At 52.3% G+C, this 27,674-nt stretch overlaps 4 protein-coding genes and 1 long non-coding RNA gene across 24 annotated transcripts in view; 3 read left to right on the forward strand and 2 right to left on the reverse strand.

The window, feature by feature from the left end:
- The window catches only part of Atrip (ATR interacting protein), a 14,374-nt gene extending 10,038 nt beyond the window's left edge, over positions 1–4,336 (forward strand). For 2 of the 7 annotated variants that reach the window (XM_052187189.1, XM_052187193.1), the window contains exons 9-12: positions 2,584–2,720; positions 2,851–2,942; positions 3,345–3,425; positions 3,541–4,336. In XM_052187189.1, coding sequence (XP_052043149.1) covers positions 2,584–2,720; positions 2,851–2,942; positions 3,345–3,425; positions 3,541–3,876 — 646 coding nt within the window. In that variant the 3' untranslated portion in view covers positions 3,877–4,336. The other 5 variants (XM_052187191.1, XM_052187190.1, XR_007978711.1 and 2 more) reach the window with 5 other exon arrangements.
- A 99-nt stretch (positions 4,337–4,435) lies between these two features.
- Trex1 (three prime repair exonuclease 1) lies at positions 4,436–6,152 on the forward strand. Its single transcript, XM_052187206.1, has 2 exons — positions 4,436–4,882; positions 5,158–6,152. The coding sequence occupies exons 1-2, from the start codon at positions 4,800–4,802 to the stop codon at positions 6,110–6,112; spliced, it is 1,038 nt and encodes a 345-aa protein (XP_052043166.1). The 5' UTR covers positions 4,436–4,799; the 3' UTR covers positions 6,113–6,152.
- A 204-nt stretch (positions 6,153–6,356) lies between these two features.
- Shisa5 (shisa family member 5) lies at positions 6,357–20,023 on the reverse strand. 8 transcript variants are annotated; one of them, XM_052187208.1, is made up of 6 exons: positions 19,861–20,023; positions 17,687–17,843; positions 12,681–12,767; positions 7,934–8,055; positions 7,546–7,758; positions 6,357–7,402 (listed from the first exon to the last, which is right to left on the reverse strand). In XM_052187208.1, exons 1-6 carry the CDS (start codon positions 19,928–19,930, stop codon positions 7,344–7,346), a joined length of 708 nt encoding a protein of 235 aa, XP_052043168.1. In that variant the 5' UTR covers positions 19,931–20,023; the 3' UTR covers positions 6,357–7,343. The 8 variants fall into 8 exon arrangements, with proteins under 8 accessions (XP_052043168.1, XP_052043167.1, XP_052043169.1 ...); XM_052187207.1 differs by having other exon boundaries at positions 12,681–12,770; XM_052187209.1 differs by lacking the exon at positions 19,861–20,023 and adding an exon at positions 19,642–19,666 and having other exon boundaries at positions 12,681–12,770.
- Positions 19,979–25,859, forward strand: LOC127688511 (uncharacterized). Of its 2 annotated transcripts, XR_007978715.1 has the most exons (3): positions 19,979–20,076; positions 20,406–20,571; positions 25,475–25,859. It is a non-coding gene; the product is annotated as an uncharacterized LOC127688511 (long non-coding RNA). The 2 variants fall into 2 exon arrangements; XR_007978714.1 differs by lacking the exon at positions 19,979–20,076 and having other exon boundaries at positions 20,094–20,571.
- Pfkfb4 (6-phosphofructo-2-kinase/fructose-2,6-biphosphatase 4) overlaps positions 25,127–27,674 on the reverse strand; it is a 43,929-nt gene continuing 41,381 nt past the window's right edge. For all 6 annotated transcript variants that reach the window (XM_052187198.1, XM_052187196.1, XM_052187195.1 and 3 more), the window contains one exon: positions 25,127–27,011. In XM_052187198.1, coding sequence (XP_052043158.1) covers positions 26,952–27,011 — 60 coding nt within the window. In that variant the 3' untranslated portion in view covers positions 25,127–26,951. The remainder of the gene's footprint in view (positions 27,012–27,674) is intronic.

The following is a 27,674-nucleotide window of genomic DNA, read 5'->3' on the forward strand; positions in this document are numbered from 1 at the left end:
GGAAGAGCCGGGCGGTGGTGGCGCATGCCTGTAATCCCAGCACTTGGGAGGCAGAGGCAGGCGGACTTCTGAGTTCAAGGCCAGCCTGGGCTACAGAGTGAGTTCCAGGACAGCCAGGACTATACAGAGAAACCCTGTGTCGAAAAAACAAAAAAAAACAAACAAAACAAAAAAAAAAAAGAAGAAGAAAGAAAAGAAAAAGATAGGAAGATTTATAAACACTGCCAGCGCCCCAGCGCCCTCCCCCCAGCCAGCCATTGGTTTTCCTCACAGCATGCTTATAAGGCCAGTCCCTATGTTAGAGCACTGCCACTGGTGAGGCGCAGCTTCCACTGTCTGCCAGGCAGCACACCTGTGCTGCTACGCCAGCACCTGGGCGGCAGAGGCAGGTGTGAGAGCAGGCAGAGATATAGTCTTATCTGAGCTCACATTCCTTTTTGTCAAAAGTACTTCTGGATCGTGGTTTCCACATGGTATTTTCTGGCTTGTTTTACCTGTCCTCAAGTATGAAATTGAACATAGTGCTACAGTGCTTCAGTGCAGCATGTGGAGAAGAACTGACATTCACAGGCCCAGCTTACACTCAGCCCAATAGGTGCACTGCCTATTTCTTATGTGCTTAATGAATGAGTTCCAGAAACCACACATCTCCCTATTCTGTTAGTAGACCCTTGCTCCTGTTCTGCTGACCTACAGGGGATTCAGAACTCCGCTATTTAGCGGATGCTTCTGCTAGCCAAGTGCTTCAGTCACTGGCTTAAGTGACACTTCTGACCTTTACTCCTTTACACAGAGCCTGGCTCAGTCAGTGTTTGTTAAATCCCTACACTGAAGCAGGAAAACTTGTCTAAAAAAATGTGACCATGCTAGAACAGTTACTGTGATAAGCCTTTGCCCACTGCTTTCCGACATGTTTACCCCAGCAGAATACTTTTCTGTAGATTTCATCATACTCGTGTGCTCCAGCTGAACTGCACAGCTTCCTTTTTGCCTCTGGTGAAAGCCAGGGCAGATGCTGTCAGAGCTGTAAAGTAGGATTTGATAAGTAGCCAGAAAACCTGCAGTCTCTGCCCAGTCACTGTGCCCAGGCTGGAAACAAATGCTGCCTTACCAGAGAGCATGACTCCTTCCTGTACTTTCTGGAATGGTGCTATGTGTAACTTACCTTCTTTTTCCTTTTTGAGACAAAGTCTCACTATCCCTACCTGACCTGGGACTCACTCTGTAGACCAGTCTGGCTTAGAACTCAGAGATGCACCTGCCTCTGCTTCCCAAGTCTGGGATTGCAGGTGTGCATGTCCATGCCTGGCACAGCATTTCATTGTAAAAGAAGGCTTTAAAGCTATGAAGGAGATAACTTGGAAACCAAAGGTAGAATCTTTCCAGCTATGTTCAAGGGCCACAGTGGGCTAGGAAGGACTAGGAAGGCTGGAGAGCAACCGAGTTAAACTCACCGCCCCCCCCCCCCCCCCAGAGACCCACAGTACCCGGCAACTAAAGAATGCCAACTTCTTGCCTATTTGTAGAACATGCTATAAGATTGGGGGTTCGGTGATTAAGAGTACTAGTTGCTCTTCCAGAGGACCCAGGTTCAATTCTGAGTATGCACATGGCAGCTCACAACTCTCTGTAACTCCAGTTTCAGGGGGTCTGACACCCCCCCACAGGCATACAAGCAAGCAAACAAACACCAAGCACATAAAAATAATCATTTAAAAGTGCTATAAAATATAAAAGGCTCAAATAGTGAGCCTTTCCAATGACACTGATGGGTACTCTGTGCCTCCATGCTCTGCTGAAATGTCACCTATGTTCACATTGGTACACACGTCCATGCTCACGGCCTCACTCCCACACACCAGTCCTCCCTCAGGCTGCTGTAGGAAGTGTGGATAGCGCAAACCGAGCCCCGGGGCCTGGGTTCCATCCCTTTGTCCCACTCCTCAGTAGAGAGATCTGTCATTCACACACACACACATCATAGATGCTGGTAACAAGCCAGTGTTTTCCAGCAAGTGGAGAAAACACTTTCTTTGCCTTACTCTGTGACTGGCCTCATGAGACAGCTGTAGCCATGCCCACGCTTGTTCCTGTAGAGCCCTGGCCAGGCCTCTGCTGTTAGACAAGGAACATTTCTCACGCTGAAGGAATGCATCAATGTCCCTGTGTGAGAGCAGACTCAGGAAGGGCCTGGGGTATAGTCATGCAGCCCCAATTCACCGAGTCCGTCCCATTGTCTTGATGACGATCCACATTAGGGCTTGTCTTCTGTTTTAGGGCAAATGAGTTTTGATATGGTAGTGAGACTTGGTTGCATACAGCCCAGGTTCATCTCCAACTCATTGTGTGGTAGGTCCTGCCTCTGCCTCCTGAGTGCTGAGATTATATGTATACCCTACAACACACACACACACCACACTAAAGGCCTGCCATTTTTAAATGACAGCATTCTTAAAGTCTAGTACCTGTTCTTTTGTGACAGCCTTGAAGCCAGTAGGCTATGGTCAGGCCAGCAGCTTTTGAACCCATGTCTCACTACATTAAGTGTCCTTTTGGAGAGTGTCATAACTGCCCATTCTTTAGGTTCTCCTGTGTGTTCCCGATGTTGCCACAGTGCCTCGGCTCAGAGCTGCCACTGTCATGTGTGCTCCTGGCTGTTAAGCTGCTCTCCGTTCTGGTGGACCACGACAGCCTAGCACAACAGCTGTGCTCCCACTCAGGTAAAGCAGGGCAGGACGGGAGGGAGGGACTGGGGCAGGGACAGGCTCAGAGCCCCTCAAGGGCTTCTGTACTTGTACCCCAGGCTACAGTGGAAAGGGGGCCCTGAGTGAGGCCTGGCGTCCTTTTCAGAAGGCTGCCTGCTCCTGAGGCTGTACATGTACATCACATCACGGCCTGACAGAACGGCCTCAGAGACACAGTGGCTTCAGCTGGAACAGGAGGTAAGACTCTCAGACACTACTCACCCTTCACCCCTCCCCACGAGCCCAGCATCTCCCCGTCGGAAAATAGGAACTACAGTTCATTTTGGCCAGTTTGTCAAAGAGCAGAGGGTAAAATGTAGGGGTTCCTCCCACGGATGCAATACAGATGCATCCTGGGTCACAGTGGTGCTCGGCAGAGTTGCCTGATAATGCTGCCTGGGCTTTGGGGCCGGGGCCTGGGCATGGTCGCAGTGCACTGTTGGTGAGACTCGTGTCTGAAAGCCTGAAACTACCACTACTTGTTCCTCACTTGTGCAGGCAAGCAGTTGTAGAAGTAGCTATAGCACCTTAGAAATGCCATAGAAGCCCTGTGACAGCTGTCTGTCCTGCATGGGAGGAATCCATCTCTTCTCCTTCCAGGTAGTATGGCTCTTGGCCAAGCTGAGTGTGCAGAGCCCTTCCCCGGCTGCCATCGGTTCTGACTGTCAGTGCAGTGTAGAGGTGAGTTGCCAGAGGCTGCCTACACTGCAACTCAGCTGGTAAGGGCGATCCTGTTTCCCTCGAGTGCGAGGTGAGCCAGCCACTGGACCTCAGGCTGTGCCCTCTCCCACCCTAGGCAGTCAGAGCGCTCACTGTGATGTTGCACCGGCAATGGCTGACTGTGCGGCGGACAGGGGGTCCAAGGACCCAGCAGCAGAAGCAGACAATACGCTGTCTGCGGGACACTGTGTTGCTGCTGCACAGCCTATCTCAGAAGGACAAGCTCTTCACAGTGCACTGTGTCGAGGTCCTGCATCAGTATGACCAGGTGATGCCAGGGGTCAGCATGCTCATTCGAGCCCTTCCTGATGTGACTGACTGTGAAGGTAAGCTGTCAGGAGACTGTCCTAGCTTCCCTGTGCCTCTGCCTGAGGCTCACAAACAAGTCAGACTCCTTTGTGGACTTCCGTGAGTCTCCCTTGCCTCTGGAGCCATTCCCGGCTCCATGGGCTAGCGTTCCCGTCCTGCTCCGGGTCTCTGAGTGCTCGGCTCCCATCTGACTGAGTCTATTGAACTGGCCTAGCTGAGCCGTGGCTTTTCCACAAAGATCTGTCCGAATTGCTTTTGTATCCCTTTTGCCCACAGTAGCTGAGGGAGCAAAGCCTGTGCATGGAAGGGACTGGTTAGTTCCTGTGACGCTAGGGAGGAGGGCTAGGCCTCCACGCCCTAGCACCGTTGGTAACCTCAGAACCCTCTTCCTTTTGGCTCAGAGGCTGCCCTGGATGACCTCTGTGCTGCAGAGACCGATTTGGAAGACTCTGAGATGGACTGTAGCTGAGGGTCTGAGCATCCAGCCACAAGGTGGCACCAGCTTCCACCGATGTCTTTGCCTTATCCACTGATTAAAACTGCACTTCCTGCTGAGAACACAAGCTTTGTTTCCTGAGTCCAATTTGTGTGGCTGAGGGAGAGACCGAGCAGACTAGGAACTTGACTCCCCTGCTGGAGTTGAGATGGTCCCCATGGTAACTGATCTGCCCTGAGGAAAAACCCTGCCCCTCTTCGGGAATTACCCTGAGTCATAGCTTTGGGCTGGGGCCATGGGGGAAAACTTGTGTGGCCAAGGAGGCAGCCTTTTAGGAAGGCCTGGATCAAGGACTGGGGAAAGGAAGCAAGGAAAGGCAGAGACTCCCAGGCAAGTTTGAATCCTAGAGACAACCCAGTTTAAGTGAGTTGTCAGTGTTGGGGAAGTAGTCCATTTTACCAACTAGCAGGATCACAGATCGGGATCTAGGAAGGCCTTTGGAGTGCTTGGGGAGGGAGGGAGGAGCTTTGGCAGGAGGGCCTGGCCTGGCAGGCTAACCAGCAGGCGGGCCCTGTTCAGGAGGCAGGCCTATGGGTGGACCCTGGCAGTTTTACTTCCTGAGCCACTGCTGCCGGCAGCAGAAGCAGTGGAGTGCCTTGCTGCCTGTTTCTCGGTAAGTGTGGGTTATGGTATGGGGTAAGGCAGAAGAGGGTGGGTTTCCCTCACCCTGAAGGTGGTCAGCACTAGGGGAAGGGCCTCCCCCAAAAGGTTAGTGAGCAGTGTATCCATCTCACTAGAAGAGCCCTCCCTTCCAGCTTCCAGTGGCGCTGGATAGCACTTGCTGAAGGGAAGGAAGGGCTGAGCTGTGTGTCTGCCCACACTACCCTACCCCAGCCCAGCCCACATTAGACCTTTCTGCTGCTGCTCATTACCCCATCTCCTCCCCAGGCTCAGCATGGGCTCACAGGCCCTGCCCCATGGCCACATGCAGACCCTTATCTTCTTAGACCTGGAAGCCACTGGCCTGCCTTACTCTCAACCCAAAGTCACAGAGCTGTGCCTGCTGGCTGTCCACAGACATGCCCTGGAGAGCACCTCCGTTTCTGGGGGGCAGCCACCTCCAGTGCCCAAACCGCCCCGTGTGGTGGACAAGCTCTGTCTGTGCATTGCTCCAGGGAAAGCCTGTAGCCCCGGGGCCAGTGAGATCACAGGTCTGAGCACAGCTGAACTGGAAGCTCATGGGCGTCAACGCTTCAATGACAACCTGGCCAACGTGCTCCGAGCCTTCCTGCAGCGCCAGCCACAGCCCTGCTGCCTTGTGGCACACAACGGCGACCGCTATGACTTCCCTCTGCTCCAGGCAGAGCTCGCTCTGCTGAGCAGTAGTCCTCTAGACGGCACCTTCTGTGTGGATAGCATCGTTGCCCTCAAGGCCTTGGAACAAGCCAGCAGCCCCTCAGTGCATGGTGCAAGGAAAAGTTACAGCCTGGGCAGCATCTACACCCGCCTGTACGGGCAAGCGCCGGTGGACTCACACACAGCTGAAGGCGACGTTCTAGCCCTGCTCAGCATCTGTCAGTGGAAGCCACGGGCCCTACTGCAGTGGGTGGACAAACACGCCCGGCCCTTTAGCACCATCAAGCCCATGTATGGCACTACAGCTACTACTGGGACAACCAGCCTAAGGCAATGTGCTGCCACAGCTACGACACCCCTGGCCACAGCCAGGGTAAGTCCCAGCAATGGCAGGAGCAGGAGCAGGCAACTGAAGGATCCTCCTCCTGAGAAGGTCCCAGAAGCTTCATCACGGGAGGGGCTGCTGGCCCCACTGGGCCTGCTGACCTTCCTGACCTTGGCAATAGCCATTCTGTATGGACTCTTCCTGGCCTCTCCTGGGCAGTAAGTCAAAAGGGAAAATATGATTAATAAAGATTCCCATAGCACTGCCCGCTTGCCGCCTCTGCTTCTCAGCCTGGGCCTCTGGCCATAGTCAGGCCCCAGGGATATGATACAGTCCCTCCCGCGCTTAGCAGGACAATCAAACCCGGTAGGCTAATTAATATAGGGAAGTTCAAGAGGTGGACAGAAATACTTTTTGGTGTACAGCCAAGGCCTGTCGCCCAGGCTCTGAAGAAAGAGGAAGTGGGTCCAAACGTTGCATTTATTATAAATGAGGGTGCGGAGTCTAAATGCTAAGAAACACCAATCAACACAAAGCTAACACAGGCAGTGGAATAGGAGCCAACAGGGAATATGGAGGTATTCACGTCTGGGCCAGAGCTACCATCCAGCCCTCCACCCCCACCTTTGGTCCAGATAACCCCCTGGCCCTGGTGTCCCTGCTACTGGGACCAACTGGACTGTGGTACAGGAGTCGGGTATTCTAAGGAAGCTGGTCAAGGGAAACTGACTGTCAGGTCAGGTTGTCTGTCCTCCAGGAACCTGGGATTGCAACCTCACACCAGTTATCACACATCTGGAGACAGAAATAGGCAAAATGTTTGGCTAACAGTAAAAAGACAGTGCAGGGAGAAACCAGTGTGTAGCAGCCAGGCCAGCAAAGGCGGGGAAGCGTCCCCATTGGAGCCTGAATGGAGCCTGACGCTACGGCCCTCTACATAGTCCCAGGAGAGACAGTGGGATAATCCCGGTGACTGACGCAGGCCAGACGGGGCTCTGCCTGCTGTGCTTTGACATCAGTGACTGACCCACTGCCACTGGGGTCCCTGGTTCTCTGCCCAGCTACCCGCCTCACAGCAAAATGCAGCCAAGCCCTGGGAAGAAACCCTAGTAGCAGCTAGCTGGCTCCTCCCCAAAGCAGGACATATACCCACAGAAAGCTTGCTCTCCTACGTGTGACAGGCCATGGCTGGTCACCGTGGGGTGAAGTGGGAAATACCTCCTACCCTATTGTTTTTAATTTACTTGAAATTTCAGAAAGTACAATTTCAAGTGAGGGAAGAAAACAGGTTGGTCCCGCCCTGCACTGGTAAGACTTGTGCCTACCTGGTCAATGGCAGAGGAAGCCACATGTCTAGACAAGGCACACACACCACAGACAGCAGTAAAGAACTCTGCGCATCACTCACTCACACGCCACACGAGTACATGGCAGCCAAAGAGGCTTGGCAGGCTCAGGGAATTGCCTTCGGGGGATCCATGTAGGCCGGGTTGTACGGAGGCTGGCTGGCCCCTGAAAGGAGAGAGGACACAGGTTAGCTGTGGGGACATTGGGCTGCAGTGTAAGCGGGCAGGCCAGCTAGGAGGAAAGGACCCGAGCAGCAGAGGCATGAGCTGGGGACCATGCAGGGTTACCGAATCCACCGTGGTACTCACCAGCCAAGGACTCATGATAGGCTGGCGGCCCTGTGGGCTGGGCCAGGTAGGGTGGTGGGTACTGTGTCGGGTAGGGCGCTGCTGGCATTCCTGGCTGGGGGGGCATGGGATGGTAACCCTGGTACGTTGGTCCAGGATAGCTGGGGGCCACCGGCTGAGGCTGAGGGTAAGGGGTGTGGACCACGGTAGTAGTTGTGGTGTTGGTTACGACAGCTGTAACAAGAATCCTGATTAGTCAAAACCATATGGCTCACTAGGCCAGGCCTGCCCCTCCCGCTTAGTCAAATCAGGTTCCCGGTCATCAACCCTTTCCCGCTCTGGGATCTGGGATCGTCATGTTCGCACAGGAAGGGACACGGGTGGACCGGGTGGGTAAGGGCAAGCTTACGGCGTGGGCTGCGGGCGCAGCACATCTTATACAGACAGCAGCAGGAGCACGTAAAGCATATGATGATAGTGGCGACAAACACCACAAAGACGGTCACGCCAATGGCGATGGTGGCTCCGAACCTGCCAAAGAGCCAATGTAATCACCTTTTACTATTCCCTATGACCGGCCACCCCTCACGTCCCAGGGGGACCTCTTTTGGCAAAGGACTCTTAAGAAACTCCCCAGTTATTCAGTTTGAATCCGTTTCAGCCTCAGATTCCTCGCGTATACAACAGGGCTGCTCTTTGAGAATTTATGTAAAGCCCCCCCCCCAGGCTGGCACCCACACCCACACACCTGGTCTCTCCCTACCAAGCAACCATATGGTTGTCAGGCATATGGCGCAAGCCAGGCAAGATGGGATCCGAGACAAGCCAGGCCGCCATGTGCTGAAGAACTGCAGTTCATACAGGCTGTGTGATATCCCAGGCTACCCCATGGTTAACAAGAGTAGCTCCATCCCAGGGAGGCTAGATGGGAGGCGGCAGTGCTCTTTGGAAGAGGCCTCCCTGCCCAACCTGGGCACCCACAGAATAGAGGGTCTGCCCTTTGACAGCACACAGCATAGGCTGGAAGTTCACCCAGATTACTGCGATAGTGACAGCAACCAAGCCCCCAACTATCTCCCTATGGTCCCAGGGCCCCGGCTGTATTCTAATAAAAGGCAAATGCTTGGCAACTGCAACAGGCGACGTCAGCCCCTCTGAGATCAGAAGGATGTAAGTGCTACCCCACCCTGCCAAGAGGGTTCCAGCTCACAGCCCAGGGGAGCGCCAGGGCCTTAGCAGGGCCTCTTGGCAGGGACAGACCCCCCACAATTCCAAAAGGAGCCTCCACCAAGACAAAACCATGACCATAGAGGTGTCTCCCCAGCAGTCAGAGACAGGAAAGGACAAGACACATTCCACACGGTCCGTGGCATGCAACAGAGGGTTCAGGGGCTCTGCCTCTCTGCCTCTCTCTACAGCGTGTGCCCGCTCACCCCATGTTAGCCTCCGCCTTCACTCAAGGGGCTTCTGCAGCCCGGGGCTTCCCCTCTTTACATCAGGGGCCACTCAGTTTCAATCTCCTCCCCCTTCAAAGAAAAGGAAATCGAATCTTATCCTTAGTCTTCCCCATTCCTGACGTCAGCAGCAGGAAGGACAGACTCACAGGCGCTGTAGCCACCCTCTTAAAGACACAGCATGTCTCAAACACCGTGCCCAGCACCGGAGGCCAGGCAGTCACTGAGAAGAGCTGGGAGGGGAAGCAGAGGCCCCAGGGGTGACGCTCTCCTAGCCCTGTGTTCCCAGGCCTCTAAATGCAGCCCACCAGGCGGCCACTAAGCTACTCTGCCCACCTGACCCACCCCTCAGAAGCCTGCCAGGCAGAGCAGGGCCCCCGGCTCTGCTGATATATAAGCCAGTTGACTGGCATGGGCCCTCTGCTCCCAAGCCACAGTACAGCCCTGCCAGGTCTGGTCATGTGTCCCAGTGTTGTTTCCAGTGCCAGAGGCTGTCCCAGCCCCTGGAAGCACAGGAGGCTGTGTCACAGTCACTGGTGACAGTGTGTGTACCTACTTTTCTGTGGGTATAGAGTAAGTATAGTTAACAATTAAAATCTACGGTTTGCCTAACCAGAGAGTAAAACATAAAAAAAAAAAAAAAATTAAAAAGCCATTTCCAATCTTATATTAAAAATTTAGTAGGGTATGCTACCACACAGGTAATACCTGAAATCAGGAGGCTATTGAGGCAGAAGGATTAAGAGTTCTGGGCTAGCCTGAAAAACAGTGAATTACATGCAGACCTGAACTATACTGAGAAACCCTGTCCCCCCAAATCCCAACAAAAAAAATTAGATCCTCTGCAGGACCCACAAAGCCAGGTGGGGCCAAGGACTCACTTCTCCCTCTAAGTCTAGACAGAACACCAAGTACCCAGCCATGTTCTGCCTCAGGGTCTCTGCACATCCAGGTCTTCCAGCCTATCCAGGTCTTCCTGCCTGAGGGGCCCTCTTCCCCACCCCCACCTCCACCCCTCCCCCGCAACCCTCACTCCTACTTAATAATACCTGTTCTTCTCTCAGACCTTGGCTCAAAGCACCAATTCAAGGCGACACATTTCTTAACCACGCAAACACCAGACTACTTGGCTAATGCTATGACAGAATTAAAGTCCTGTCCATTTAGATACCCATCTGGGAGAGATGGGTGAAGGATCTGTAAGTTTGAGGCCAGCCTTGTCTACTTCTGAGTTCCAGGCCAGCCATGGCTACATAGTGAGATCCTGTCTCAAAAAACAAAAAAAAAAAACAAAAAAAAACAAACAACAAAAAAAAAAAACCACCCCAAAACCAAAGTTATGTGCACTGAGGGAAGACATAACCTATGCACAATGTGACGCTTGAGACTTGGCAGAAGTGCTGGGCTCTTCCAAACCACTGTTCTGACCTGTGACTCAGAGGATAAGAACCAAAGAGAAAGATCACCGGGAGGACATGGAGGCAGAGCTGCTGCAGACCTCAGGCCCCAGCCTCTTTCCCTGGGGGCTTCTCTGGGATCTCAAGTCACTGTCAGGCAGTAGGGACTGAGCCCTACCTTGAAATCCTCTCTGGACAACAGTGCCCTCAGCAGAAGAGGGAGCACATAGGCGTCCAGTGGGGTATCTCTTTAAGAACGCTTCCAAGAGAAGCAGCTGTGGACAGCCCTGCCCTTCAACCGCCTCCTCTGTGCACAGTTCTGAGGCTCTGAAGAATGGGAGAAAAAGAAATCCCAGAAACCCATTCTTCCTCCTACGTGCTGCCCCACCCCCAACCCCAGCCCTGCCCGCCCAGCTTCCAGCTGTCTCCTCCACCCATGGCCAAAGCAGCCTTTCCGCACACTGTCAGGCCCCTGAGTGCTCTCTACCAGCAGTCCACACACATCACACACTTCCGAGTCACTCTGATTTGCTGAGTATGTCATGCCAGTGTCGGGGTACCAACCCCACTTCAGTGCAGTCCAGTGCTTGAGACCAGCTGTCCCCTTGCCCTCAACCCCAGCCTTCCTCCTGGCTCTCCCTGCCACTGTTCCCCAAATGCCGCTGTCCACCCTCCACACTTTCTTCTCACCCACACCTTCAAGGCAAGGACCCTGCACGGGGACCCAACCCCCATGATGGCTGTGTCTACCTGGCATCCCTGTGCAGGTCAAGGAAGTCTGTTTGTCCGTCCATTCTCTCCTTTGTTCCTTACTGGCAGGCAGTTGTAGAACACCACCAACCCACCTCCACCCTACCCTCCCAATACCTCTGTCAGGAAGTCACAGTCTGAGCATCACTAACCCACCTCCACCCTACCCTCCCAACACCTCTGTCAGGAAGTCACAGTTGTGGCCAATGGCTGCCTGCCATTTTGACCCAAGTTCTTTTCCTCTACGACTTGTTCTGTGGCCAGGGTTGGTAACAAGACTCCAGGGTAGGAAGGTAACACGGGAGCTCACACCTGTAATTCCAGCAATCAGGAAGGAGGCAGGAGGACAACAAATTCTGGGCCAGGTCAAAGAACACAGTGAGATTCAGGCTAGCCTGGGCTACAGAGCAAGAGCCTGTTTCAAAAGAAACAACAAAACCACTAGAGATACAGCTCAGTTACTAGAGTGCTTGCCTGTGTAAGAGAGAAGTTATTCTGGTCTGTTTTCAGTGTGCTGGTTCTTAGAGTGCTAAGAATCACAGAAGACCAGTGGGCCCTCCCTGCAGGCAGGCAGCCATACCTGTCTTGGCCTTTTCTCTCTGCCGGGGCCCTGCCCTGCAGAATCATATATTTAAAGCTGTTTTACTTTCTCTAGCCTCCTGAATTTGTTATTACAGAGTGAGAGTCATGTTTCTCACACCTACTGCACGGAAGCCCCAGGCTCAACCTCTAAGGGGGTTGACCCACACCTATAAAATTCAATCACTGGGGAGGATCAGAAGTTCAAGTTCATCCTCAGCTACCCACCGAGTTCAAGGCTAGCCTGGGCTACAAAAGACTGTGTCTCAGGAAGGAAAGGAGGGAGAAAAGGAAGAAAGAAAAGCAAGGTAGGAGCCTGGCCAAGAAGTTTAGGGCTCTGAGAGTGCAGGGCCTCTGTGGGTGTGGGCGGGAAGACTTACAGCTGCATTCCCTTCCTGAAGGGGTCATGCTGATCCGATCCTGAGACGGAGGCGCCAGCCAGCACAAGGAGCGAGCGAGACCCACAAACCTTCACATGGTGACTGAGGCTCCTGTCATCTCAGCACGTTCATTCAACATCACCACCGCCTTCCACCCACGACCACACCACCGCCTTCCACCCACGACCACACCACCGCCTTCCACCCACAACCACACCACTGCCTCACACTGTATCCCCATTAGCATAGTCATCATTCTGCCACAGCCATTGACCACCCCACTGCCACCATCTCCTCACAGCACTGCAGCCTCTACCAAGTGTCACTTCCTCTCCAGCTACCTACCAACCCACCCCATCACCTAGGTCAATACGGACCCCACCCCTGGACCGTCAACTATCAGCCTCCAACCAGTTACCCTCCCGCCATCATCTCTCTCCCCAACATATAGAAGAAACCTGGCTCACAGGAGAGTCAAGGTCCCAGTAGGCAGACATGGCCACTACTTCACTGGAACACAGAGACCACCCCCAAGCCCACCTGAGCCCTTGTCACTTCTGCCAAGAAAACAGACACAGCCCACAGGCTTTATTTACCCTGACATGGGGTCACTGTCAATACTGGACCGAAACCTCAGTGCTGAACCCAGATGTTCCGGTGTCTCCTCTGGGTGTGTGGAAAATCTGCTAACAGAAAAGAGAAAGCTTGTGAGGAACACACTCGATCCCCGCCTACACCCCACAACACACAGCCTCGAGCACACAGGACATACTGAGAATGGACAGTGCACACACTGGAATCCCAAGCCGGGGTACCACACAGTTCTCGGGTACACTAAAGCCAATCTATAGGACACAACACATATGACGCCAAGAAACAGCAGATCTCAAACTTTGAGATCTGGAAAGTACCTGCTCTGACCACAACAGGATGAGGGTGGAAACCAAGAGTGAGGGCTATGCTGCCACAAAGTTAAAAACAAAAGAAATACAGGGGGTGAGGGTAGAAACAGCAACTCTTCCAAAAACAACAGTCTAAGCTGAAAACTGTCAAATGCCTGTAAGTTCAGCTCTGGAGACTAGCGGAAGGATCACAAGAACTAAGCCAGCCTGGACTGCATGTCGAGATGCGTTCTGAGGAGGGAAGGGAAGGGCGGGAGGAAAGAAGAGAAAAGGGAAGCAAGGAAGAGGAGAAGAGGGACAGAGAGAGGCACCTCATGGTTATACAGAATGGAATAAAATACTATTAGGTCAAAGTTTATCAAAACAGAGCCACGGCAATGCACGCCGGCAATCCAGCCCTGAGGAAGTAGAGACAGAGGAGCCAGGAGTCAGGGCAAGCCTGGGTTGCAGGAGACCCCATCCTGAATAAAACAGACAAGAGTCAGGACAGGACTTAACTAGTTCTTAGAAGGGAATGAATTGCATTACTAGAATTTATCAAGAAGGACAAAAAATAAGCAAGATACAGTTGGATGTGGTGACTCTGAATCCCAGCACCAAGGAGGCTGAGGCAGAGGACTGTCTAGAATTCACACTCCTTGTAGGCTACAGAGTATGTCCCTATATGGGGATAGGGGGTGGAGGGAGCTAGGCACAGTAATACATGCCTAGAATCCCAGAAAAAAGAGGCAGGAAAGTCAGAATTCAAGGTTATTCTTGGCTACTTAGCAAGTTCAAAGCCAGCTTCAACTAAACTATAGAAGACTCTTGTAGGGATAGGTCTGATGCTATGGTCCCATTCCCCAATTGGTTCTTGATCTGTCAGTAAAGAGGCCATGGTTCAATGGCTGGGCAGAAGGGATAGGTGGGACTTCCGGGTCCCTGGAGAAAAGGAAAGACACAAGGAGATAGGAGACAAAATTCACCATGTTTGTGATGGAGAAAAGGTGACCAGCCGTGTGAGATCTACCAACAGAGTGGCCACACAGGCCACTCCTACAGGCAGGCAGGCAGGGATGGTCAGCAGGGACCAGATGTAACTGAGCAGCTAAAGTTTAGGATAGGTGGGAGGTGTGGAGATAGGGCATGCTTTTCCAGGTGGGAGATGTGTATCGCCCAGCAACTGTGTCAAAAGGCAAGTTGAAATTGAACAACTGTGTGTCTGTGTCTTTTATCCTTGGATTCAAGGGAAGCTAGTGAAGGCTGGTAGTGCAGCCCGTTCCGGAATTAAGGAGGGATACCAAAAGCTACATGCAACAGACCCTGTTTCAAAAAACAAAAATAAGACAAACAAAAAGCTTACAAACAAACAAAAAATAACAACAGTAAAACCCAAAAAATCCAGGCATGGTGGTGCATGCCTGCACTGGGGCCTGAGGATGACTTTGAGTTCAGTGCCATTCTGGACTACATAATAGTGCATGTTGTGCCTGCAGAGGTCACAAGGGCCACTGGATCCCATAGGACTGGAGCTACAGACAGTTGAGCTGCCATGTGAGTGCTGGGAACTGAACCCAGGTCCTCAGGAAGAAGAGTCCGTGCCAACTACAGAGCCATCTCTCAGCCCCACTTCTTTTCTTTAAAGAAGAACAAATGAAAATCTATTAAGGAAAGGTTAAAAAAAAAAAAAAAAAAAAAAAAAAAAAAAAAAAAAAACCTCCCAAGAGTGGGAAGAGTTCGAAGAAGAGAGGAACATTCCAGACCCTATTTTGTTGTTTAAGATGGGGTCTCCCTGTTGTGTAGCTCTGGCTGTCCTGGAACTTGCTATATAGACCCAAGTTAGCCTTGAACTCACAAGATCCAACATCTAAGAAGCTGGGCATCATTTCCGAAAGCTTTGTGAGGCCACGGTGGTAAATATTAGATCCAATGCCCACAAAGTGAGGAGGCCATGATTATTCTATACACTTGGACAGAACCTGAAACATCATGTCTCATGAAGAAGAGAGAAAAGAGTAGACTTGCCTTCTAATCATGAGTCTATGGACTCAGGCTGACATCCAGTCAAACACTTCCATGAACACGAACAGTGGTATGAACAGAGAACAAGAGTAAGTGACAACAAAAACATCCCCAAGGACCGGGCATAGTGCCACATACTTTTAATTCCCATCAGGAGGCAGAGGCAGGAGGATCTCTGTGAGTTGAGGACGGTCTGGTCTACATAGTGAGTTCCAGGACAGCCAGAGTTATCAAAAAACTCTGCCTCAAAAAGCAAAATAAAACAAATAATGCCCACGGAACTCTGAGCATGAGACGCCAAATGACAAAACACACTGTTGAAAGAACCCCCGGGCCAGTGAGAGCCTCTTGCCTCTAAGCCTCACTTGAGTTTGTCACCTGGGTCAAAGTTCAATACCACAGTGCGGGGAGAGCTGGCTCCTGACAGTTGTCCTCTGACATCTACACATGCACTGGGCATTTGTGTGCCCGTGTACATAAAAATAAGGTAACTTTAAAAATGTTTAAAGAGGGGCTGGAGAGATGGCTCTTAACCACTGACTGCTCTTCCAGAGGTCCTGAGTTCAATTCCCAGCAACCACATTGTGGCTCACAACCATCTGTACAGCTACAGTGTACTCATATACTAAAATAAATATTTTTTAAAATGTTTAAAGAATAAACACAAGACTGGCTGAAGCCATGGCTGGACCAATGGCTCAGGGGGTAAAGGGGCTTGCTGACAAACCTGAAGACCTGAGGAGTTTGGTCTCAGAGCCTACGTGCCGGAAGAGAACTGACTTGTGAAAGTCAACATCGGCCTGCCACATGGATCCAACCACACACACCCCAAACATCATAAAAAAGTAAACAATGAAATTACCAGCAAGAACTTAGAGACTGAAGACAGAGCAACTCCGAGAAGTTGAAATCCCCTAGAAAGACACTGAAGAGATTTCTAAGCAAATGTGGAAACACTGTGACTTCCCTGGTTGTGCATGGGAAATTCGAGAGAGAGAGAGAGAGAGAGAGCGGGAGGGAGGGAGAGAGGGAGGGAGGGAAGGAGGGAGAGGGAGGGAGGGAGGGAGGGAGGGAGAATCAAAGGAGGTTTGAAAACTCCAAGATCAAAACTTCAAGGTTTGGAAAAGAGAGGCAGGGAGTGGAGGTTTGGTCCCCATCACAAAACAAAACAAAAACAAACAAACGAAAACCTCCCAAAACAACAACAACAACAACAAAAAAAAAACAAACAAACAAAAAAAAAAAAAACAAAGATATGGAGAATTCTCAGCCAATTTATATTGCAGGTAATAAGACTGCAGTCCAAAAGCCAGCTGATACGGATATTAGAACGGGTGTACACCAGGTTAGCCCAGCAGAAATGCTGCCAGTTGGAACTGAAGGAGGCAGAGGTGAGGACCTAAGGGGATGATGCCGGACTCAGTTCCCACAGGACCCAACCACGGTGCTATGCCATTGTGCACCACTGTCCTTTCTTCGGAAAGGACCTCAAGGACAATCTAGGTCCTTGGAAGCTGCCTGACCGCCTCTCCCTGCTTGGACTGCACTGGCAGGAAGGTGGATTGCACAGCCTTGTTGCTGCAGATTTGTCTCTGCTTAACTTTTAAAGTTACTGATCATTCTTACGCCTTATCGCCCCCTGGTGGCCGGGATGTGTCATGTCGGTGCACATCTTCAACCCCAGCATTTGGCAGACAAGAAATGTAAATAAAAAATTTATTAATGTAATAAATAAAAAGATGTATGTAGCCGGGCGGTGGTGGCGCATGCCTGTAATCCCAGCACTCTGGGAGGCAGAGGCAGGTGGATTTCTGAGTTCGAGGCCAGCCTGGTCTACAGAGTGAGTTCCAGGACAGCCAGGGCTACACAGAGAAACCCTGCCTCGAAAAAAAACAAATCCAAAAAAAAAAATGTATGTATGTATGTGTTATAAATACAGCGGTCTTCCTGAATGAATGTCTGCAGGCCAGAAGAGGACACCAGATTACATTATAGAGGGTTATTGAGCCACCATGTGGTTGCTGGGATTTGAACTCAGGACCCCTAGAAGAACAATCAGTGCTCTTAACCCATGAGCCATCCGTCCAGCCCCAATAAATAAATCTTAAATAAATAAAATAGAACGGAAGGATCAACGTCTGAGGTCACCCTCCAGTCTCTACATAAACTTGAGCCACATGCATGTGCTCTCTCCTCCCCTCCCCCACACACCCCCCCCAATTGCCTCGCTAAGTCTGGGGCTTTCTTGCTGCAAATTCTACTGAGCTACATCTCAGGTTACCTACTATACCTAAATGTAATTAAGCAACCTAAGCTGGGTATAATGCGTGCACTCACAGTTCCAACTATTTAGTAATCAATTGTTTGAGACCAACCTGGGAAACCCAGAAGGATCCTGTATCAAAAAAAAAAGTGAAGAGAGGGCTGGAAAGATGGATCAGTAGGTAAGAGCACTGGCTGCTCTTCCAGAGGACCTAGGTTCCAATCCCAGCAACCACATGGCAGCATGGAGCCCTTGAGGAAGGGGGTGGGGGAGGGCAGAGCGGGGTAGCTCTACATAGGAAGTCCTGTCTAGAATGGGGGTCCTCAAAAACTCTGGCTCAAAGTACAGACACTATCTTGAGAGGCCAGAGGGGCCAGGCACTCTCCAGGGGATGGACTGAGGTTCCTCCCCTTCTCCCTCCCCACCACGCACCTACCTGGACTCTGGCTCAGGACACATTTCCTCATTCCACTGGATTTTCTTCAGCACGTCAGAGCAGCAGTATTGGTTGGAACAGGAACCACAACAGAAATCAGGACAGGACTCTGGGATCGAATTGTCTTCACCAAAGGGCCTACACAGCTCACCATGGGCTGAGGCATAGAGAGACAACAGGGTTGTTCTCTCATTCACACCCAGGCCGTGGCAGAGATGGCCCCTGTGCAGCCACCGGGCACAAGCATGCTTTAGGCCACCTCAGGGGGCTACCCTCCCACCAAGCCTTTGCCCTGCCCTCTGGGCCACAGCAAGGTACCGTGCGTCCCTTGGCAATCTGTTGGTTTCCTGGCAGAAGACTGACTTGTCTGAGTGTAAGTCTGATTGGGCCACTTGGTGCTCTGAGAATCTCCTATTTTTAAATCAAGACCCCCAAGGCCTAGTGTCCATGGCAACGGCCGTCCACAATGACCCTTTCTGCCCCACCTCTCTTGTCTGTCCCTCACCTGAGGTGCCACTCTTCCTTCAAGGCCTTATTCCCGGCCACCTCCCAGAAGCTGCCAAGCCCAGAAGGCGTACAAACAAACACAAACACGCCCGAGCAACCGTAGGCACAGGACTGTCCAATATTTAATCCCCATTACCTTCATAGCAGCCTCACCTGCCAAGCACAAATGCAGAGAGTGAGGCCTGACCTCAGCCCCTACCAACCGGCTGAATCCTAACCAATTCGCAATGCCTCTCACCACGTAAGATTCCGTAAAGCACTTATGACTAGGCTAGGCGTGTGGAGGTCATCAGAAAATAGGCCACTGTGTGAGACCCTCACACATAGGCTCAAAGTCCAAGAGCAAGCAAGCAAATCCCAGTGAAGGAGGTCACATCGGGAGAAGGGTGCAGGGTACTGACAAGGTTTACAACACTCTGGGGAGATGCTACACACCGTGCCCCTGTGTCCTTAGGCTGCACTAGCAAACCTGAAGCCCACACACAGGAGAACTCCACACCAAGGCTCACTGGACTTCAGCTGCGGACAGTCTCTGAAGCAGTCCCGATCCAGCGCATGAACCCTGGTCAGAAGGCCCAGCCAGATCAGTCAGCATAGCACGTACCTTGGGGCTGCCAGAATGCGGACCAGGGAAAGAGGCACTATATGACAGGCTGAGAAAAGTTAACTTGGAGGTAAAGAGGGCTACATTTTTGTTGTTTTTGGCAGAACCTTGCTCTGGGCAAAACCATGGAATGGGTATATCTGACCACTGCAGGCCCAGCTCAGCCAGTTGAGAGGGAGCCAGGCTGCGATCCTGAGGCTGAACAGCCCACATCAGTGGGTCTTCTTGCTCTCTTTTAGGGCAGGGTCTCACTATGTAGCCCTAGCTTGCCTGGAAACTCACAACCTAGACTAGACTGGCCTCAAACTCAGAGATCTTCCTGCCTCTGCCTCTGAAATGTTGAGATTAAAGACAAGTGACATCTCCCAATGCCCACACCAGTGGGTCTTTCAGGCTGAGACCTTCCAGGCACGGAACAAAACTCTATATTCTGGAGACCCATCCTCCTGGACCAACTCCCTTCTCATCTCCAAATTCATGTCAGCCCTCAGGAAACAGCCCCTTTCCTCCAGGAAGCCACCCATCACAACAGAATCCGTTTCCCATGGCCAGGCAGGGGACCGTTCCAATGTACACCCGAACTGGCCCCCAGCCTGCCCTCCCAAGGCCAAGTGAGTCATCCCTCTACGATGAAAAGGAAAAGAGGTGTCTCCTCCCCAAGCCAGCCTTAGGGCCCAGCTCCTCCAGGAACTCGGGGCTGTAGAGGCAGCAGATGCGGGGCTCCCAGCCAGGAACAAGCTGAGAGGGATAACCTTTGCGGGAAGGGCCAGGCTGCCTTTGAGCCTGGAGCTAACCCCAGGCAGGAATCCTGCTCCAGCCCCTGGAACAGGTAGGGCCTACACACCATGAAGACCACAACAAAGGTGGGCAGTATCCATCCGTTCAGGAGGGAAGAAGTGAGAAGTCGGTGGTGGGCTTCGCAGACGCCCCTCGGTTATCAGGGGGTCGAGTCGAAGCACTTCAAGACTGGCACTGTCTGGCTCCTTCCAGAGACAGCTAGGGGAAGTGTCTGACCCTACCCGGTCCCTAGGGAGCACACACCGCCCCCTCCTCCCAGGCTCACCACCGGGAGGCGGCGGCAGTAGCAACAGCAGTAGCAAAGGGGTCCACGGAGAGGGCGCCGGCGCAGCCATGGCGGAACAGACCGACGGACCGACGGACGGACGGAGGGACTAAGCCCAGGACAACGGTGCAGCCGCAACCTCCGCGACCAGCGCGGCCCTAGTCTCCTTGCCCCGCCCCGGCCGGTTTCCGGAACCCCCGCCCGAGAGGGGAGGAGGTGGGAGGGAGGGGGAAGAAGTGGGAGGGAAGGGAAGAGGCCACCCCTCCCAGCCTGGCCCTGGGAGTCTGTCCCGCACCCGTCCGCGAAAATTTGAGACAGGTTTCCCAGATGCAGGAGGAGGGGCCGGGGCACCCAAGTTGCGCTCTGCTTTCGGGATACTTTTACGGGGAGACCCCCTTGCGGCTGACTTCGGTGCTAGAAAAAGGATCTCTGTGGCAACGTTATCCTAACCCTTGTGCGCCCGCTGTGTACAGCTGGTCCCCGCCTCCAAGTTTGCCCTCAGGGAAGCTGCGATTTTCTTGCTGGCTCATTAGATCCTCACACAGATTCACGGTCGGGCGGAGGACCGTGTGGAGTGAAGCAGGGAATGGCGCGCCACAAATTCAAGTTCTTTAGCACATTTCCGGGACCTCAGTCTGAGGAATGTCATCCCCCGGTGACCAAGACCACCTCCAGGCAGCCCTCACCCTGGCTCAGGGGTCCGATCCTGAGGTAAGAACTAACAGCGCCCAGGGTACACACAGGCCCCCTCCTGACAACGCTAACAGGCGTCCCCTTCCCCTCAGTGTGGGACAAAGTTCCTAACAAGGCCAGGGAATGGAAGTATGGAGGTTGTGTACTGCCCGGCACCCGGCACGCCTAGCATTTTCATCTCAGGACTGATCCCATGACATGTCTGCTAGGGGACCACCTGAGTCAGCGTGTGCTCTGTGCTGTACCTTCATACATTTCTCATCTGAGGCTGGGGCATTGCTGTAGACAAAGATCAAGCCCTAAAGAGACAATCTGGAAGGTCTCCAGCAGTTACTCAGCCAGTCGGATTGCAAGACAGGGTCACTTCTAGGAAGACAGACTCACTTTAAGCTCAGCTAAAGGATAGGTGGAGTAATTATCCCTTTAATGAGATACTATATTTTTCCTTCCCAGAATTCCTGGCCCCCAAGCACAGTTCCTGCAAGCGCAAACTGCCATGAGGTTCTATTGAGTTTGCTTTCCTCTTCTCTCCTCTTCTGTCCTTTTGAATGCTTGTCAGAACATAAATTTGCTTTTTTGCTAATAGTTTGGGCTGTCTCTAAAGCTCTACTCTGCCCTCCTTGATGGTTTAACACCAAGAGAATGACATTTTCCTTCTCTTTCTCCTCCTTCTTCAGACATGGAAGGAGTTTTTGTTTTGTCTTGGATGAGGGTCTCACTACATAGATCTGGCTGCCCTCAACTTCACAGAGGTCCGACTGCTCCTACCTCCCTGAAAGGTGTGTGCCACCACACCCAGCCAGGCCTTGCTTTTAAGCTGTAGTACAGTTGCCCTCTTTGAATAAACTGGCTGTGTTTGCATTCTAACTTTCCCTGCCTTTTAAATCTTAAATTGGAGAAGAGCATGGACTCATTGCTGCATGCCGGGATAGCATCACCAGCTCAGTTAGGGCGATTGTCCCAGGGTAGAGGTGGCTCAGCACAGAAAAGCATTCCTTGCTCTCCCAGAGGGGCTGAGTCGGTTCCCAGCACCCATGTGACGCCTCACAACCATCTGTAGCTCCAGTGCCAGGGAATCCCATGCCCTCTTCTGACCTCTGTGGTCACCAGCACACACGTGAGGCAAGCACTCATACACGCGAATATATTAAAAAAATAAAGAAAGAAAGAAAGAATTCTGTAGCTGGGCGGTGGTGGTGCATGGCTTTAATCTCAGCACTTGGGAGGCAGAGGCAGGTGATTTCTGAGTTCTAGGCCAGCCTGGTCTACAGAGAGAGTTCCAGGACAGCCAGGGCTACACAGAGAAACCCTGTCTCGAAAAAAAAACCAAATCCAAAAAAAAAAAAAAAAAAAAAAAAAGAATTCTGTGCAGGGACCTGGCAAGCCAGAATGAAAGGATAATGCAAACCCCATCTGTCTCCATGTAAGGACCAGGTCTGATTTTTTTTTTAAATTTATTTATTTTATGTTTATAAGTACACTGTAGCTGTCTTCAGACACAACAGAAGAGGGTATCGAATCCCGTTAAGAGATGGTTGTGAGCCACCATGTGGTTGCTGGGATTTGAACTCAGGACCTCTGGAAGAGCAGTCAGTGCTCTTAACCGCTGAGCCATCTCTCCAGCCCCAGGCCTGATTTCAAAAAGAGGCCATAAGGCACCAGTTACAGGAATAGACTATAAGTCCCAGAAACTAGGCGGAAAGACACCAGCTTCAGGGCAGACCATAAAAATCTAGAAACTAGATCATAAAAACCTCTCCCAAAGAACAGCCTGGAGATAATCACAAAAATGGGGGAATATCTCAGAATGGGCCATCTGTGCTGGGCAGCCCTATCTCATCCTGTGGTTAAACATTCATGACATAGGAATGCAGACCACTGACCACCTGTGACCCCCTAACACCCACCAATGAAATTTTAGATTACCTAATCCCTCCAGAGATCCCCCCCCCTTCAGTTCTCTATAAAAAGGCCTGCACACCTTTGTCTGGGGTCACCATTTCAAAGAACGGTTGACTCCCACTTGCTGGTTGCTTCTGCAGAATAAAAGCTCTTTGTCTTTGTGTACTATCTGAGTCTGAGGGCTTCCTTCCACGATTTTCGGGCCCTTAGAACAACAGTGGTGCTCAGGAGGCCTGACAAGATAGGGGCGGCTGGGTCTGGGTGCAGCCCATGGGAGGGGCAAGTGCTAGTACGGAGAGCCCAAGGGGCCTTGTTTCTCTCACCTCGCACCTGGGCTCCTTTTGTTTGTTTGTTTGTTTTTTTGTTTTTGTTTTCGAGACAGGGTTTCTCTGTGTAGCCCTGGCTGTCCTGGAACTCACTCTGTAGACCAGGCTGGCCCCGTCTGGCTCTGCCTCCCAGAGTGCTGGGATTACAGGCATGCGCCAGCCTCCACACCCGGCTCTGGGCTCCTTTCATTTGTCTTGGATGCTGCTCAGTCAGAGACTCTTTCCTCAGCATCCATTGCACTTAGAGTCAGGGCTTTGACTACAGGGTGATCTGTGCCTCAGATGCCTCAGTGTGATAGGAGGGCCGGGTTGGCTACTGGTCAGATCATTGGTAGGCGTGGAGGTCTTTGGGACTAGAGCCCCCTTCCCCCTTCGTTGATCTTCGGAGCCCACCTCCTTTGAAAGGGAAAACACTACTTTTGCTCTTCCTTGGAATCTGAATCTCTGCGGTTAATCAGCAGGGAACTCCCTGTGCTACCTCAATGCCTCTGTTGCTCTGTTGACCCTTTGATGAAAACAGCAAGACGATCCGCTGCCCAGCCCTCCCAGGCTAAGGAGAAAATCCTGTTTGCACAAGCTCCAGGGGGCTTCTGGAAAACTGAAGAATATGGCACCTGAACATGTTCTAAGGCCCAGTGGGTGAAGACACACACAGTTAGACCCAGCCTGGCCACTTGCTCCATCTCCGGAACCCTCACGGCAGAGCCAGGCAGCAGCAGCAGCAACTGGTCCACACGAACACCGTGACACCTGTGGCCCCCTGCACCCCATAAGTGTAAAAAGGAAAACTGTTAAAGACGGGCAGGATAACCATCCACTTGATGAATTACTTCTGTACCCCCAAACCTTCCCTTGACTGCAGCTCACAGACTTTAATGAGGTACAGGGAAGCCGGACATTCCTGTGGAGCCTGACACGATAATCCAGGAAAGAAGATGATCAAAACGTGGGCAACTAGCTGGGCGTGGTGGCACACCCCTGTAATCCCAGCACTTGGGAGGCAGAGGCAGGCAGATTTCTGAGTTCTAAGCCAGCCTGGTGTACAGAGTGAGTTCCAGGACAGCCAGGACTACAGAGAAACCCTGTCTCAAAAAGCCAAAAAAAAAAAAACAAAAAAACAAAAAAAAAAACGTGGACAACTACCGCAGCAGTTTTTGTTTGTGGTGTGGGGGTTCAGTCCCAGGCTTCTAGGCAAGTATTTCCTTTTGCACCTATTTTGAAGGCAGAGCCAAGGTCAGCTGGAATTTTAGAGGCAGTGAGTGCCAAGGGTGGCCATTTCCTGTGTTCACAGGGACATCTAGGTGTGGAAGTGGGGGGATGGGAATTAGGGACCAGCAATTTAGCTGAAGTTTAGTGTAAATTCAACTTGAGGTGGATGATGTATATGTAAACAAATATAAATTAAATCTCCCAAGAGCTCTTAGCACGCCACATTGAGATGAAAGACTCAGAAAACCAGACTTGGTTAAGAGATCCTAAGCTGAAGATAGTTTAGTGGGTTAAGGGCCCTGGCTGCTCTTCCAGAGGACCCAGGTTCAGTTCCCAACACCCACATGGCAGCTTTCAACCAACTGTAACTCTAGTTCCAGAGGATCCGATGCTTTCTCCTAGCCTCTGTGGGCACCGGACATGCACAGTGGTGAACAGACAGACAGCCAAATGCCCATCCATAAAATCAAAATAATTAAATTTTAAAAATTGTGAGCAAGGGATGGAGAAAGATCAGATTGTGGCGTTTGATTAAGAATGGCCCCAGAGGCTCGTGTACTGGAGTCGAATGCTTTGTCCTGAGGGATCGGCTCTGCTTGAGAGGGGTTAGGGGCGTGGCTTTGCTGAAGTAAGTGTGTCACTAAGGGTAGGGTTCTGGAGTTTCAAAAGCCCATTACAAGCCCAGAGTCTTTCTTTCGCTTCCTCTGACTGTGGATCCAGATGTAGAACTCTTGGTTAGGTCCCCAGCACCGTGTCTGCCTGTGTCCCACATGTTCCTGTCGTGAGGAGACCCAACTAAGGGAGAACCAACTAAACCCCTGAAACTGTAAGCAAGTTCCAGATACATGAAGCCATGGTGTCTTCAGAGCAACAGAACAGTGGCAAAGAAAGAGATCCTCCTGCCTCTGCCTCTGGATTGCTGAGATTGCAGGTGTGTTGCAGGTGTGTGCCACCATACCTGGCTGTGTTCAAGGGGCAAGGGGCACCTGGGCAGAAGCTGACTGAAGGATTCCAACACACGCACACCTATGAGAAGCCTACGGTATCAGGTGGCAAGAGCTGGCAGAGACTACACACACACACACACACACACACACACACACACACACGAACTAGTTCCAAAATACCACCTCAGATTACTGTCTTTAAATTATTTATTGCAAAGAATGCTGGACACAGTGCGATGCACAACTGAAAACCAGTATCATCCATTCCTGGGAAAGCAGGAGATGTGGGCAGATCCTCCCATAAGCCATCTCGGCTGAAACCTGGTGGCCCGCTCTGCATGTGGCCTCCTTGTAGAAGCCACTTCGGGTGCTGGTGGGAGGGGCAGCTCCAGCACGACTGGCCCACCCACAGCCCCCTGCCCTGAACCTAGGTGCTTACACCTGTGAGTCCATCAACTCCCGCCTTCCAGGGGCACAGAGGAAAAAGGCTTTGGTGGTCTTTGCCTCAAGTTACATCCAGGCATTATTTATTCACAGCTGCCAACCACAGGCATCGTCGATGGCCAACAAGTGTCCAGACAATATGATGACCATCACTCAGACTCGTGAGAGAGACATGGAAGCAGGAGCTGCAGGGCCCACGTCCCGAAGGCAGTGGTGTGGTGCTCCAGCTCCGAGCCAGGGCATGGAGGTCTGAGGAGAGGAGCCCCGGGCCGCACAGACAGCAGTTTGGAATAAGGGCACTGACTTCTCAGAGGCAGATAGTGTCTGCAAGCTACACAGCCCAGGGCTGGCAGGACTGCAAAGGGTGGAGTATTCTGCCAGATTTGGACTTGGAAAGGTTCTTGGCTGCAGGACTTGGCTTCCCCATGGCTGCTCCACAGATACTAGACCAATAAACCGGTTACTGCCATAGAAAGTATCTTGCCCTGCTCCACAGCCTGCCTGTCACCCTGCTGGTCAGCTGAAACATGGCATCTGAATCTGCTCCGTGGACAGACCCACAAGAGCTCGGGGCATGAGAGGCACCAGGCATCATAAGGCTGTTTGCACCAGGGTTTAATTTGTACTTGAATCAAAACCAGGGTGGGGCCAGGGACTCCTCCCACAGCCCCGGGCTGCCTCTGTGCTTGGTCCTTTCCTTCCTCAGACCTATAGGTGGAGGCCAGCAAACAGGAGGGCAGTTGGACAGGACCACTTGTTCTGAGCCATTTATGACAAAGGCATGTCCCTGTTACCAGTGTACAGTTGTGTGGACAGTGACAGCAGCAGCCAGGTAGGGGAGCCCAGTCTCCATGAGCACTGTGGTGTGTGCACCAAGAAGGTACTTCTTAAAGCTGGCCTGCCTTTACAGGATCCCCGGGAGAGAACCCAGGACAAGGCAGCCTGGGCCGCAGCTCTTCCCTATTCCAGGGCATAGCTTGGTAGACGTCGGGAATGGGTGCCACACGTGGTGCTTCCCACACTCACTCTCGTAAGCACCCACAGGTGTGGAGGACAGATGTGGGTAGAAGCTGCCCTGCTCCATCTTCTGTTCTAGGCAGGGAGGGAGGGGCCTTCCACTTCGCCTGGGGTAGCATCCACTTAAGGCCCTACAAAGGTCTAGCCTCTGGCTCCAAGAGTGTCTACAGAGAGGGCAGTAGCTCTTCCAAGGGCTGCCTGGCCCACTTCAGGCAGCTGGGCCACAGTGGGGTGTCCTAGTGAGACTTTTTGTCTTAGTGTCTCATTTAAGGTTGCAAAGGTCACGAAGCAGCCAGCCGGTGAGCCGACTGCTTGAGAGCTGCAGCAGGGGGGCACAGCAGAGCACATTGCCGCCCGCCCGAGGATTCTCAGCAGCAGGTCCGCAGCCATACCCAGCCCTGCCTCGGGTTGTCAACAAGGAGGCCGGCGGGCCAGGCTGGCGGGTCTGAGTGCTGCTGGCCACCCATGGCTTCAGGAGTGTACCGGCATGGTGTCACCATCAGTAGAGCAAACACGAGGTGGCCTGGAGTGAGCCCTCCGCAGAGCCCAGGGGTCACTGGTGAGCAGGAACTGTGACAAGGGCTTCCTCTGAAGGCCTGGATATGTCTACATTCTGCACAACAATAAAGACAAAGAATGCTCACCCTGCACAGCGATAGATGGGACACCTCACTGCTGCAGCCCTGATCACTGTGGCCACGCAGACACACAGACTCAACCTGGGTAGCTGCAGCTGAGAGCCCCTAACCTGCCCTAAGCAGGAAGCCACCATCAGGTACCACTGATGGGCGCTCGGATGACAGGACGAGGGTCGGGTTGGGTGCTGCTCTCTCCCTGCTCCACTGCAAGCAGCTCAGGTGCTGCCCAAGGCCACTCAATCCCCCATCTGAGGGCTGGTCAGCTGGGGAAGGAGAAGGCAGAGAGGGGGCTTAACCCCTGAGAGCACCTCCATTCTGGCTCTAGCAGCCTACGGACATCTCCTAGTCTGTAATGTGGTTCATCTCCACAGGACTGAACCACAAGGCCCTGTGAAACTCCTGAATTCTACTGTGAATGGCTTCCCAAGAGCTACCAGTTCCAGCTTTGCTCTGCTAAGCTTTGGGTATCTCAGGCCCGAGAAACGGGGTTTGAGATTTTCCTCAGCTCCGTGAGCCTGTCCTTTGAAGCCTCCGTGGCATCCCTTAACTCCAGCACCCACAGTAATGTGTCAGGAGGTGTAGCCCTGTGCAATGACAGAGCCAGACCTTTAGGGGCAGAGACATGCTCCTCTTGGCCT

The sequence above is a fragment of the Apodemus sylvaticus genome, chromosome 7 (genome assembly GCF_947179515.1).
Source record: "Apodemus sylvaticus chromosome 7, mApoSyl1.1, whole genome shotgun sequence".
Classification (NCBI taxonomy): Eukaryota; Metazoa; Chordata; class Mammalia; order Rodentia; family Muridae; genus Apodemus; species Apodemus sylvaticus.

Coding starts and splice junctions, on each gene's coding strand:
- Trex1 (XM_052187206.1), top strand. CDS start 4,800: ATGGGTGGACCCTGGCAGTTTTACTTCCTGAGCCACTGCTGCCGGCAG. Junction 4,883..5,157: donor GCCTTGCTGCCTGTTTCTCG/GTAAGTGTGGGT, acceptor TCTCCTCCCCAG/GCTCAGCATGGGCTCACAGG.
- Shisa5 (XM_052187207.1), bottom strand. CDS start 19,930: ATGGCTGCGCCGGCGCCCTCTCCGTGGACCCCTTTGCTACTGCTGTTG. Junction 8,056..12,680: donor GACAGTGACCCCATGTCAGG/GTAAATAAAGCC, acceptor GCTCTTTGGCAG/GTTCGGAGCCACCATCGCCA. Junction 7,759..7,933: donor CTGCGCCCGCAGCCCACGCC/GTAAGCTTGCCC, acceptor TTCTTGTTACAG/CTGTCGTAACCAACACCACA.